Source organism: Chiloscyllium plagiosum, chromosome 4, assembly GCF_004010195.1.
Source record: "Chiloscyllium plagiosum isolate BGI_BamShark_2017 chromosome 4, ASM401019v2, whole genome shotgun sequence".
NCBI classification, from domain to species: Eukaryota; Metazoa; Chordata; class Chondrichthyes; order Orectolobiformes; family Hemiscylliidae; genus Chiloscyllium; species Chiloscyllium plagiosum.
The window spans coordinates 36,196,515-36,211,441 of record NC_057713.1 but is presented as its reverse complement, the minus strand read 5'-3'; the positions used below and the strand labels follow the sequence as shown (position 1 = coordinate 36,211,441).

Sequence of the window (14,927 nt, the reverse complement as noted above, 5' to 3'; positions counted from 1 at the left end):
AATACAATAGGCTTAAAAGGTAACGCCAACAGAAGATAATCACGGGGGCAAAGTACACAGCTGATCAAGGGAAGAAAAACAGGAGATACAAGATGACCAGGTCAAAGGAGTTAACAGGATAAGCATAAAAACAAATTGAGCATGGAGATCCCAGGACAGAAAGAGAGAACGAGAGTAGACATCTTGGTGTACAGTAAGTCTGGAAACAAAGGCAAAACAAAAGGACTGAGTGATTGACAGATTGAGAAGATCAATCAGATTTTAGCAGAGAGAAAATCACTGAGGAAAAGCTAGGATATCAGTCTAGTAAAGCAATGAATTGAACAGAAAATAGTGGGAGGGCAAGGACCAGAAAGTTGCCTGGGAAGACATGAGGAATGAACAGAAGAGGAGGAGAAGGAAAAACAAGTCTGTAGATGGAGTCTGGACGAAGTTATTTTTCTTAAAGTAAGTAACCTAGGTGAAGTGTCACAAATTGTGCCAAAAGTATCAAATTGGATAAAAAAACAAAAAAAATCAAGTTGAATTTTTCAGTTAACACTAAGATAAGCTTTGAAAGATTGTAGAACAAAAAGATATGACTGATGTCCATGAGGAATCTCACACTTTTGAGGTGTGAAAATTTAGATTATAAATGAAAATAAGACTAGGGTAATTGACTTCTTTGATAACCATCTCAGAAACCCAGTCACATCAAACCATGCCATCCTTAAAAAATATGTAGATATATCACATTGCGCTTAAATAAGTAAAATGCGTACCTGTTTTTCCATGAAGAGTCTCCATTCAGAGGTAACACAGAAATGCTGGAAATCCTCAAAGAAGGTCGGGCTGCCATTGGTGGGTGGCAGGGATGGCAGTTGGTATTGCAGCTCAAGCAATTGGTAACACTGGTCCATGAGAGTGCGGACAATGGGCATCAGGTAAGAGAAGATCTCAGTCTTACCCTTGATGGATCTCGTAAGGGGAACATCCAGTTTTCCCAGCAGAAAGCAAGCCTCCTCCTTCTGTATCGGCATGGTCTGGAGGAGGCTATGAAGCTTCACACAGGCCATTGCACACACCTGAGGGGAGTTGAGGAACGAAAAGTTGAATACATTGACAGCATCCTAAGCAGACAAAACATTTTCCTATGTGGCTAACAAATTAACGAGCATTAAGTAGTAGTGGGGAGCTGAAGCTATATTTAAAAGATATCTTCCACCGGCAAGGACAGACGTTTTATGTGGCTAACTCTCATGGCAAAAGGTAGATTCACTTGAGTTCTTCTATATGTTAAATGAAGACAATCTCATTCATCACAAAGTGTCATCATTACCGTATATATATATACTTGAAGTCAGACAAAGTGATGAGAGCAAAGTTAATGGTCCTAAATTATTTCTTAACTTGTTAACAACGTTTTTGTTTGACTTATCACCTTATCTTACTACCTTCAAAGATTGGTTTACTTCCACTCATTCATGAGATGAGGGTGTTGATGTCTTGGCCAGCATTTACTGCCCATTCTTAATCGCAGTTGAGAAGATGGTGGTGACCTGTCACATTGAGTTTCTGCACTCTCTTTCGTGCTTGACAGAACTGCAGTTTGGTGTGGATGAATTTTCCCTCTTGTTGACTCCCCTGCCACCTGCTGAAGACCAAGTCCTGCAGCTACGTCCTTTAAGACTCAACCAGCTCAGACTGTAGTGCTGCTGTCATCTGTGCAGCCCTTCTTGCTAGGTATTTCAGAGGGCAATTAAGGGTTAGCCATATCATTACTGATTTGGAGTCAGACCAGATGAGGACACCAAATTTCCTTGCCTGCACTGGATTAGTGAACTAGATTAAATTCATGACAATTGACAATTGTTTCTTGGTCATCATTAGACTTCTTCTACTTCAGATTTTATTTTACTGAATTCCACCATACTGGAAATTCAACACAAGTCTCTACAGCATTACCTGAGACTCCAGGTTATTAGTCCAATGACAACACGACTATGCCTGTGAACCCTCTGGTCTCGCTGTTCCTGCGTATGGTTTACAAATGTTTTATACTAACTCCCTTCACTCTTATCCGAAAGAGAATCCCTCACTTGTACATTAAGAATGCAATGTTTGGACTTGCCCACAATTGGAAGCATATCCTTCATGTCAACAATTTTCAACCAGGTTATATTTTCCAAGATTTTATTAGATTAATCTTATTTGCCCCTATTCTGGAGAGAAAAGAGCTCGAAAATGCTTGGTCTTTAGATAGTTAAGAGTGTGCAGTATGGCATCGTTCATATAAACCTTTTTGCCCCTTTTCAATCCATATATACATTTGTAAGAGGTACAGTCTCATCAAGTCTACACAAATGAATTGATGCATTTGGAAAAGAAGAATGTGGAGAGGCAGCATGAAAAATTTCATTTAAAGGAGCTGTGGGAACAGAGAGACCTGGCGAGTCACATATGTGCATTTTTCAAGGTAGTTGAATAAATTTATAAGATTATTGATTACATATATGGGATCCTTAACTTTATGTGTAAGATACACATTACAAAGCAAGGACTTTGTACTAAACCTTTATGGGTCAAAAAGTGTGGTGCTGGAAAACATATTTCCAGCATTTTCTCTTTTCCTTCCAGATTTCCAATATCCACAGTATGTGTCTCCAGTGTGCCTGTTGTAAATATCCTCTGCCCCCATTCAAGGTCTTAACATTCTTTCGAAAATATGTTGCCCATGGTGCTGGAAAAGCACAGCTGGTCAGGCAGCAGCCAAGGAGCATGAGAGTCAGTGTTTTGAGCATGAGTTCTTCATCAGGAATGAAGAGCTTATGTTCAAAATGTCGACTCTCCTGCTCCTCGGATGCCGCCTAACCAGCTGCGCTTTTCCAGCACCACACTTTTTGACTCCTATCTCCAGCATCTGCAGTCCTCACTTTCTCCGAAACCTTTCTGGGGCCAGCTGTCCAATGTGGGCAATATATTTTTGAAAGGATGTTAAGACCATGAATGGGGGCAGAGGACATTTACAACAGCCACAGTGGAGACAAATACTGTGGATACTGGAAATCTGGAAGGAAAACAAAAAATGCTGGAAATATTCAGCAGGTCTGGCAGCACTGACAGAAGGGAAAACAATTGGTGTATCAGATCAGTCACTTTTTAATCAGAATTTTGTTTGACTATCTGAGTACTACCAACATTTTCTGTTTTTATGTTTAGGATATATATCATATTTGGAAAGGCAAGGACTGAGGAGGGAGAGACAACATGTCTTTGTATGTGGGAAATCATGTCTCATAAACTTGATTGAGGTTTTTGAAGAAGTAATAAAGAAGATTGATGAGGGCAGACAGTAGATGTGATCTATATGGACTTCAGTAAGGCATTCAACAAGGTTCTCCATGGGAGACTGGTCAGCAAGGTTAGATCTTAACGAATATAGGGAGAACTAGCCATTTGGATACAGAAGCTAGAAGACAGAGGGGGTGGTGGAGGGTTGTTTTTCAGCCTGGAGGCCTGTGACCAGTGGAGTGCCACAAGGGTCGGTTATGGGTCCACTACTTTTCATCATTTATATAAATAATTTGGATGTGAGCATAAGAGGTATAATTAGTAAGTTTGCAGATGACACCAAAATTGGAGGTGTAATGGACAGCGAAGACGGGTACCTCAGGTTACAACAGGATCTTGATCAGATGGGCCAAAGGGCTATGGAGTGGCAGATGAACAAAGAGACCTTGGAGTGCAGGTTCATAGCTCCTTGAAAGTGGAGTCGCAGGTAGATAGGATAGTGAAGAAGGCATTTGGTATGCTTTCCTTTATTGGTCAGAGTACTGAGTACAGGAGTTGGGAGGTCATGTTGCAGCTGTACAGGACATTGGTTAGGCCACTATTGGAATACTGCATGCAATTTTGGTCTCCTTCCTATCAGAAGGACATTGTGAAACTTGGAGGGGTTCAGAAATTATTTACAAGCATGTTGCCAGGGTTGGAGGATTTGAGCTATAGGGAGAGACTGAATAGGCTGAAGCGGTTTTTCCCTGGAGCATTAGAGGCTGAGGGGTGACTTTATAGAAGTTTACAAAATCACGAGGGGCATGGATGGGGTCTTTTACCTGGGGAAGTTCAGAACTAGAGGGCATAGGTTTAGGGTGAGAAGGGAAAGATATAAAAGAGACCTAAGGGGCAACTTTTTCACGCAGAGGGTGATACGTATATGGAATAAGCTGCCAGAGGAAGTGGTGGAGGCTAGTAGAATTGCAACATTTAAAAGGCATCTGAATGGATATATGAATAGGAAGAGTTTGGAGGGATATAGGCTGAGTGCTGGCAGGTGGGACTAGATTGGGTTGGGATACCTGGTAGTCTGGACGAGTTGGACCGAAGGGTCTGTTTCCATGCTGTACATCTCTATGACTTTATAAGATAGATATCAGTTTTGTGGAGCGATGAGAAAGCTGCAATTGAACTCCCTAGAATGGAGAAGGTTTAGGGGAGATTTAACGATGCCATATTTAGATAGAATTAATTAATGAGGACAAAGAGTTTCCACTTGCTTGGCAATCAGAGATTTCTGATAATCCGCAAAGGAACCAGAGGGATGATAAGGAGCCTTTTTTCATTAAGCATGACGACAAAATTTGGAAAGTATTATCTAAAAAGTGATGTATACAAATTCAATAGTAATTTTCAAATAGGAATTAGATATATATTTGATGAGAAAAAATAAAATCAGGGTTGAGGTTGTTGAACGAGACATCGTAACATCCAGCACAGACACAACCAGTTGAATTACTTTCTTCTTCTCTGTATAAATCTTTGATTCCCCAGAATGTCTTCACTTTAAATTTTTCATCTTGTGTGCATCTCAACAGAGGCATTTACATCATGGTTGAATTACATCAGAAGGGGAGTCAAAGACAACTACTCTTCCATTTAGAGGGTTGAGAAGAGTCTAGGAGATGAGGTTGACAAAGAAATTGAGAGGTGGGACTTGTCTGGGACTGAAACCTCAGTTATGCTATTACTCACAAGTAAAATATTTACAAACCTGAATGTCTTCCTGTACAATGTAACCCAGGATAATCCTGAGGCCAATCTGAGCCATTTCTTTCAGATCTGACATCTCATTGTCTGAATGGTACCAAACAGCAAGCTTGTCCAATAAGTTAATTACACCTTCAAGAATCTGAAATCAGGAAGGTTGTTAAATAAATGATTACTTTTGCTATTATTACTGATGCTTCTACTGAACAAGATCCTAGACCAAAATCTGCCTTGATAGAACATTTTTTTATTTAACAATGTGGTCATTCACTGAAAATAAAAACATGCAATGTTACTAATCTGACTTTAACTATAAAACAGAAGCTTATTACACAAAAGTAAGAGATAAAATAGAATAAATCAAGCTACTAAGAATCACAGAATCAGGCCCTTTAGCCCAGCAAGTCCACATCGACCCTCCGAAGAGTATCCCACCCAGACCCATGCCCCTACTCTATTACTCTACATTTACCCCGGACTAATGCACCTAACCTACACATCCCTGAACACTATGGGCAATTTAGCATGGCCAATTCACTGAACCTGCACACCTTTGGATTATAGGAAGAAACTGGAGCACCCGGAGGAAATCCACGCAGACTCGGGAAGAATGTGTCTGTCTGTGTAGAGCTTGCAGTCTCCTGAGGCCTGAATCGAACTGGGGTCCCTGACGCTAGGTACAACACAAACGGAAAACATTTGAAACACAATAAATGTACAATATTCCATCTGTCCCAACAACATCCCTTTACATTATTCAAACACCAGAGAGAATTCCCTTCTCAATCACAACTATAGATTTGACTTTTGAACAGTTGCTTTCTGTTCCTGCTCAAGAGTCTGATAATCTGTTCTCGAATATTCAACAACTAAGCTCAGTTTCATATAATCTATTTAGTTCTAACCAAATACTTCTGCTTGAACTTTCAAACTAAAAAGCCTTACACTGAGGTAACCTACATCATAACTGTTCTCTACTATCTGCTTTCTTCAACAGGAAACTTTTTTTTTTACATCTAATTTCAAGACTCCTACAAACTGAAATCAAAATCTTTGCAAGCTAGGAGTGTTTCCCCAAGCTTAAAAAAAACTCTAATCCTTCTGGCTGAAAGCAATCTGATACACATCAATATTTAATCTGCAAACAAGTTCTGATGACCACTCCAGGAAGTGTCTCTCTCTCTCTCTCTCATATGCTGTCTTGAAATTAGATTAGATTAGATTACTTACAGTGTGGAAACATGCCTTTCAGCCCAACAAGTCCACACCGACCCGCTGAAGCGCAACCCACCCAGACCCATTCCCCTACACTTACCCCTTCATCTAACACTACGAGCAATTTAACTTGGTCAATTCACCTAACTTGCACATTTTTGGACTGTGGGAGGAAACCCACGCAGACACGGGGAGAATGTGCAAACTCCACACAGAGAGTCACCTGAGGCGGGAATTGAACCCAGGTCTCTGGCACTCAGAGGCAGCAGTGCTAACCACTGTACCACCATGCCACCCATAAAATAAAAACCATGGCACCATAAGTTAACCATAAATATTCCTCATATGCACAGACCAATACCTACGTGTCACTAGTTCAAAATGCACTCTCAATATTAAAAGCTACTTAAATAAGTCACATACCTTACATCACAATACATCAACACATCAATTCCCCTATTATAATAATCACAATTGTAAGTGATTATTTTGAATGGTGGAGGCATTACAGACCAGCCCTCTCCTGTCTTGACTCAATATCAAATGAGGTAAAAACAATGACTGCAGATGCTGGAAACCAGAGTCTAGATTAGATTAGTGCTGGAAAAGCACAGCAGTTCAGGCAGCATCCGAGGAGCAGTAAAATTAATGTTTCGGGCAAAAGCCCTTCATCAGGAATTCCTGAAGGGTTTTTGCCCAAAACGTCGATTTTACTGCTCCTTGGATGCTGCCTGAACTGCTGTGCCTTTCCAGCATTATTCTAATCTAGACTCAATATCAAATGACACTTATTTGACAAGAAAAGTGAGAGAGCAAGAATTAAAGTGGAATCAAGGTCCGCTATATTCTGAACTGGGCTAGTTTTTTAAAATATATCTATACCCATGATGAAGGTAGCACTAGTAACGTTTGAATACTTTCCTTCCCCAACTGCATGGTGTTGGGCCTTATTGAGGTGCTATAGCTTATATGTCGAGAGTCCCACTTGGATATTGACACAGTAATGATAATTACTACATTTCATTTCATATGCCATACAGCCAATCTAAGTTGACTTATCAAAGGTAGTAATGGAACTTGGGGCATTTTGGTCTGGAAGGCTTAAGAATTCCACCATACAATGTGCCTACCCACCAGTGCACCTCTTTCAGCTCGATTGACTCCCTCCACCCACCCATCCCCGTCCACTGATTACCTTTTCACTCCATAGCACTTGATTGTTTTGCCCTTCTGAAAAGAGGAAGTCCTGAAGCAGTCGGAGCAGCTTCAGGATGTTTTGGATATGGCTTGCTAATGCAGTGCTTGTAGAGTCCTTAATGTCAGAGAATGCAGACTCCAACATCATTTCCAGTAGGCTGTAATTCAAAAACAAAAACAAAGCAATAGTGATGCAAATTTGATGACTGACTACAGCTATCTTCTCAATTATTCTGCCACTTTCTACCATTCCAATTCCACCATATTCCTTTTTACTTTGAAGCTGCTTTAAACACAAAGAGCTTAATTTCAATCTATGTAAATAAAAGGGTTTGGTGAGTAATAATCGAACCCAAAGTGTCACCCTTGCTCAATGAGTTCTACTCTCATGTTGTCATTGTATGAAAACCCATTTCTCCCAGAGACCTGGTCAATATTCATGCCTTAATCAATATTACTAACAGATCATCAAACCTTCACTTTGTTTTTGCTTGTTGGAATTGCTATTTGACAATAAGCTGCAGAGTACTTTGGGAATCTCAGAACTATGCAAGTTGTGATATAAATACAACTTTGTTCATCTTCCTCACCAACTATATATTCTGATTGAGATGGACTTCACATATTGTTCAGCACTCTCCATTGGGGATAGAAAAAGAAGCTTCATGCTAGAGTATTAAATGGGTTAGCTGCTTCACCTGACAAAGATGTAATCCTTTGAACGTGTCACTCTATTCTCTTTTTCCTTCTTACATTTTATTGTATGTTTTCTGATGTGACACCAACCTTCTCTTGATTTCATCAGGTGGGCGTACCAGCTCACAGGCAGTCCCAAGTTTTGTCAGGACAGAAAAGATTTGCCCTCGCTCTTTCCACGCTGCATCTTCGGAGCCCTCTACCCCTCTCCATATTACAGAGAAGATGATATTTGTTAGCAAGTTGCAAAGTTCCTCTTCTGGTGTTTGCTAGGAAACAAAAACACATAGAACATAGAACAGTACAGCATAGAACAGGCCGTTCAGCCCACGATGTTGTGCCGACCATTGATCCTCATGTAAGGTAAACCTAATGTATGAACCCTCAAATTTCTGTGACCATATGCATGTCCAGCAGTCTCTTAAATATCCCCAATGACCTCGCTTCCACAACTGCCGCTGGCAACGCATTCCATGCTCTCACAACTCTCTGCGTAAAGAACCTGCCTCTGAAATCCCCTCTATACTTTCTGCCAAACAGCTTAAAACTATGACCCCTCGTGTTAACAATTGCTGCCCTGGGAAAAAGTCTCTGGCTATCAACTCTATCTATGCCTCTCATTATCTTGTACACCTCAATTAGGCCCCTCTCTTTCTTCCTTTTTTCCAATGAAAAAAGTCAAAGCTCAGTCAACCTCTCTTCATAAGATAAGCCCTCTATTCCAGGCTGCATCCTGGTAAACCTCCTCTGAACCCTCTCCAAAGCATCCACATCTTTCCTGTAATAGGGCGACCAGAACTGGACACAATATTCCAAGTGTGGTCTAACCAAAGTTTTATAGAGCTGCAACAAGATCTCACGGCTCTTAAACTCAATCCCCCTGTTAATGAAAGCCAAAACACCAGATGTTTTCTTAACAACCCTATCCACCTGGATGGCGATTTTACGGGATCTATGTACCTGCATACCAAGATCCCCTCTGTTCCTCCACACTGCCAAGAATCCTGTCTTTAATCCCGTACTCAACTTTCAAGTTCGACCTTCCAAAATGCATTACCTCGCATTTATCCAGGTTGAACTCCATCTGCCACCTCTCAGCCCATCTCTGCATCCTGTCAATGTCACGTTGCAGCCTACAACAGTCCTCTACACTGTCAATGACACCTCCAACCTTTGTGTCGTCTGCAAACTTGCTAACCCATTCTTCAATCTCCTCATCCAAGTCATTAATAAAAATTACTAAGAGTAGAGGCCCAAGAACAGTGCCCTGTGGAACATCACTCACCACTGACTTCCAGGCAGAATATTTTCCTTCTACGACCACTCGCTGTCTTCTGTCGACCAGCCAATTCTGTATCCAGACAGCTAAATTTTCCTGTATCCCATTCTTCCTGACCTTCTGAACAAGCCTACCATGGGGAACGTTATCAAATGCCTGACTGAAGTTCATCTACACCACATCCACCGCTCGACCCTCATCAACTTGTCTAGTAACATCCTCAAAGAACTCAATAAGATTTGTGAGGCATGACCTGCCCCTCACAAAGCTGTGCTGACTGCCTTTAATCAAGCCATGCTCTTCCAGATGGTCATAAATCCTATCCCTCAGAATCCTTTTTAACACCTTGCAGACGACAGACATGAGACTGACTGGTCTGTAATTGCCAGGGGTTTCCCTATTTCCTTACTTGAAGAGAGGAATTACATTTGCCTCCCTCCAGTCCTCAGGTAAGACTCCGGTGGAGAGCGAGGATGTAAAGATCTTCGCAAGCGGCGAAGCAATCACATTTATCGCTTCCCAAAGCAGCCGAGGACAAATCTGGTCTGGCTCTGGTGACTTGTCAATCTTAATGTTTATCAAAATGTTCAGCATATCAGCTTCCTCAATCTCTATCTGCTCCAGCATGCTTACCTGCTTCTCAATGGTTTCATTCACTACAAGGTCCTTTTCTTTAGTAAAGACAGAGGCAAAAAGCTCATTTAGGGCTTCCCCTACCTCCCCAGACTCTATACACAAGTTCCCTATGCTATCCCTGATCGGCCCTACTCTTTCTTTGATCATTCTCTTATTCCTCACATACGTGTAAAATGCCTTTGGATTCTCCCTAATCCTTCCTGCCAAGCCTTTTTTGTGCCCCCTCCTGGCTCTCCTCAGACGATTTTTGAGCTCCTTCCTCATCTGCCTGTAATCCTCTAGAGCTGAGCAAGACCCTTGCTTCCTCCACCTTACGCAAGCTGCCTTCTTTCTTTTGACGAGAAGTTCCTCCACTCTCGTCATCCAAGGTTCCTTTACCTTAACCCTTCTTGCCTGACTCAGAGGAACACATTTGTGCATCACTCGCAACAATTGTTCCTTAAACAGTCTCCACATGTCTATAGTGCCCTTTCCATGGAACAATTGCTCCCAGTCCATGCTTCCCAACTCACGTCTGATAGGATCATTGTTTCCTTTTCCCCAATTAAATATCCTCCCATTGTGCCTGCTTCTCTCCTTCTCCATAGCTATGTAGAATGTTAAAAATCACACAACACCAGGTTATAGTCCAACAGGTTTAATTGGAAGGACACTAGTTTTCGGAGCGACGCTCCTTCATCAGGTGATTCATCACAATCACCTGATGAAGGAGCGTTGCTCCGAAAGCTAGTGTGCTTCCAATTAAACCTGTTGGACTATAATCTGGTGTTGTGTGATTTTTAACTTTGTACACCCCAGTCCAACACCAGCATCTCCAAATCATATGTAGAATATGAAGCAGTTGTGGTCACTATCACCAAAATGCTCTCCCACCGCAAGGTCCGACACCTGACCCGACTCATTGCCGAACACCAAGTACAAAATGGCCTCTCCCCTCGTCGGCCTGTCAACGTACTGAGTTAGGAAATGCTCCTGAACACACCTTACAAAAACAGCTCCTTCCAAACCATCTGCTCGAAGGAGGTTCCAATCAATATTGGGAAAGTTAAAGTCATCCATTACAACAACTCTACTACATTCATACTTTTCCAAAATCTGCCAACCTGTGCTTTCTTCAATCTCCCTGCTGCTATTGGGGGGGCCTGTGGTAAACCCCAAATGAGGTGACTGCTCCCTTACTGTTCCTAATTTGCACCCATACTGACTCAGTAAGCAGACCCTTCTCGACAATGGTAACTTCTTTAGCTGTGATACCCTCTCTGATTAGCAGTGCTACACCCCCTCCTCTTTTCTCCCCCCTCCCTATTCTTCTTAAATGTTCTAAACCCTGGAACATCCAGCAACCATTCCTGCCCCTGAGAAACCCATGTCTCTGTTATGGCCACAACATCATAGCACCAGGTACTGATCCATGCTCTAAGCTCATCACTTTTATTCCTGATTCTCCTTTCATTAAAGCAAACACACTTTAACCAATCCCTTGGTTCTTTCCCAGGAAATTCCTTCCCACTGGCTGCGCTACCTCTTGCTATTGCCTCATCTCCATCAACTCTCACCACCAGTATATAGCTCAGGTTCCCACCCCCCTGCCATACTAGTTTAAACCCTCCTGAACAACTCGAGCAAACTTTCTACCCAGGACGTTGGTCCCTTTCCAGTTCAGGTACAACCCGTCCTTCATGTACAGGTCCCACCTTTCACATGGGTGAAATCATTTTGCTATCAGGAAGCCTTCAGATATGTCCTCTGAATATTTATTGAATGTTAAAAGGTGGAGATATTCAAATGGTGGGCTTTAGAATGGGGAATCATCTTGTGCTTAGTTATGTGTGAACAGATTGAACCTATAGCAAATTGGAAGAAGTGCACAAAGTGGTAATCTATGTCTCTGATAAAAAGACAATGTTCAATGACTTGACTTCAGTTCTATCCATTACTGCCTGAGTTGTGACAATGCATGCACTATCACTACTGCAACAATAATTTGCAGATAATGTACAAGTGCCTTGGGTGTTCAAAAACTCCAATAATCTTCACAGAAGTAAAATCAAAAACAGACATTGAGCCAAAAAAGAAAAAAGATGTCAGGAAAAATTATTTAAATTTTGGTCAGAAGGAAGGAGGAAGGGAATGAAGAGATGATTCCAGATTGAGAGACTAGAGGTGGAGGAAGAACTGGGTGGTGGTGAGATTTAACGGAGGTAGTGGCGATTGTTGGTCTGGATAAAGTTACAAAAGCTAAGGAAGGGTGAAACATGAAGCAAAGGGATGAAACCCTGGAGACTCAGAGCCAACATAGGTCATTAAAGTCAGAATCGATTGTTAAGTGGCACTTGCTACAGGCTAGGATTATGGGGAGAAAAAGAATCTAGGATGATCTGAAATTTTTAGATGTGGCGCAAGTGTAGTTTTAAATTCTGCAAGTATGAAAACATTGGTGATTGTTTCAGCAACAGGGTTTAGTAGGGGAGGGAGCAGCAGATGGAGGCACAATTCTTTGAGCTAGAATCATAGACTCCCTACAGTGCAGAAAGAGGCCATTTAGCCCATCTAGTCTGCACCAACTCTTCAAAGGGCATCCTACCCAACCCTGTAACCCTAAATTTACCATGGCCAATCCACTTAAGTTGCATATCTTTGGAAAGTCAGAGGAACCCACACCACCTGAAGGAAACCCACGCAGACACAGGGAGAAAATGGAAACTCCATACAGTCATCCAATGCTGGAATCAAATCCACTGAGCCACCACGCTGTCCAAGATGAAAAAGATGAAGATGAAGAGGGAATGGGCTTAAACTTCCTTCTTATCTGAAGAAGGCAATTTACTCATAACAGTTAGTCAGATCTTGCATGACTAGACAAAGACGTAACGATCAGATATAAAATTTGAATGCCATGTGTGGTTTTGATCACCAGACATGCAGAATAGACTCAAATCTTGTCACTGGACATTAAAAAAAACAATGGAAGTTTGGTGGTTTTGTATGTGATACATGAGTTATTGTTGATAAAGATATCTTCAGGGAAGTAATTGAAAGGATCTACAGTGATGCCTAGATGGATGGCAGCCAATGTATACAGTTATGTTGCTACCTGATTGATCTGAATATTAGAATGAGGAAAGTGAAAGGTACATGGACATTCACGGAGGAGGAGATTGGCCTCAACTTGAATGTTCCTCTGGGCCAGGTTGAACAACAACATTTATGGTTGATCTTATGGTGAGAAATGAAGGCAACCAGGTTGGTTCTGTGCACCAGATTGTGCTTCTGCCTCGAGGTGAGGACGTTAAGGGTAACAACAAACAAACTATTTTAAGGTACATCAGTCAAACCTGTTCAAATTTTGACTTTATAAGATAATGTTAAACGAATCTCATTTAAAATGAGTCGAGAACATGCTCAGGACTATTAAAAAAGGCTTCATAAAATTATTAAAGTTCGATGTGAAATATAATTTCAATTTTCCTACACACTCTCATTTATTTCCACAAGTTTCTAAAAGATTTTGTTGCAGATCTTCAGATCTGATTTTCAGGGACACAAAGATGATTACTGACAAAGGACAGCCTTTCAACCTTTGCTAAGAATATTAATATTTGTTTAATATGCATTATGCCCCTTTAAAACTATCATATCCTTTCTGAGATGTGGTAACTTGACTAAAAGCAAGGTGCAGAAAAATTATGAAACTAAGAAGGATTTCAATACCTGTGGGTTGCTGGTATTAGAAGCATCGTCACTGGGGAGATTCTCTTGGTAGCTAGAGTCATCGAGGACATTGGAGAGACTGGAGCTTTTCCATGTACGAATTCCTGGGAAAGGTTTGAAATTCTCAAGAGGAGATGGTGTTTCTGATGTGCTGACTGGAGTCAAATTTCCACTCTCCACAGTGGTAAAGGAACTGGTGCTTCCCATTTCTGTTCCCAAGTCAAAGGAAGGTTGTGCAAAAGGTGACAGGGGCTGGTAGAAAGCATCTTCAGAAGGATCAGAAGGGATGGCTTCACCTGAGCCTGGAATGTCTATGGTATTGGTCGAAGAGTTACTTGTGTGGTCCATGGAATCAAATGACTTGATCAAGGAATCGTAGGACTGCATCTCACTGGAGGGAAAAAGACCAAGCATGGAATGGTCGGGTTGTCCTTTTGAAAAGCCTTCATTGAGGTCCATATTGAAAGGGAGAAAGACTTCAGAGTCCTGGAAGTCTGATTGACTACTCATGCGATTGATCAACTCTTTGTCTTGTTCTTGGGTGAAGTCTTGGCTCTGATCTGAGTTCTTAAGTAAGTCAATGGAGTAGTTAGTAAATGAACTTGATAGACTGGCCTCTCGAGATTCATATGACTCTTTGACGTAGAGCTTGGTAAAATTGTCCTGCCATCCAGCCTGTTTTGCCAACTGACGAACAATGTCTTGCTGAGAGTAAATCAGATGGAACAGCTGGAAGAAAATTGATAGTTTAGAGCAGAAATAAACAGATAGCAAAGACCTTTTAAAAGAAAAGGCCAGTCAGCCCTACAAATCCTTTCATATGGAATCACATAAAAAGTCAGCATGAACTTCCAACTTCGCATTTCCCCATCATTGATGTTGATCATTTATTCAAGCAACACATATCCCTTCAAATTAAACCAAAATACTGCAGAGGCTAGAAATAAAAACAGTGCTGGATGAACTCAACAGGCGTGGCAGCATCTATGAAGAGAGAAACAGAGTTAAGCTTGACTGTCATTTAACTGAGTCATATTGATCTCAATACATTAACACTTTCTCTTTCCAAAAATGCTGCCAGACCTGAGTTTTGCCAGCAGTTTTGTTTTTATTATACTTGCTCCTTCAAAAAAATTCAACTAGTGCTACAAATGTCTCCCTGGCCCTC

General features: G+C 41.4%; 1 protein-coding gene across 1 annotated transcript in view; it reads right to left on the bottom strand.

Moving 5' to 3' along the window:
* nbeal2 (neurobeachin-like 2) overlaps positions 1-14,927 on the bottom strand; it is a 239,806-nt gene that overhangs the window by 56,578 nt on the left and 168,301 nt on the right. The window contains exons 27-31 of the mRNA XM_043687545.1: positions 13,760-14,488; positions 8,224-8,402; positions 7,436-7,595; positions 5,030-5,167; positions 762-1,064 (exon numbers count right to left, since the gene is read on the bottom strand). Coding sequence (XP_043543480.1) covers positions 762-1,064; positions 5,030-5,167; positions 7,436-7,595; positions 8,224-8,402; positions 13,760-14,488 — 1,509 coding nt within the window. The remainder of the gene's footprint in view (positions 1-761; positions 1,065-5,029; positions 5,168-7,435; positions 7,596-8,223; positions 8,403-13,759; positions 14,489-14,927) is intronic.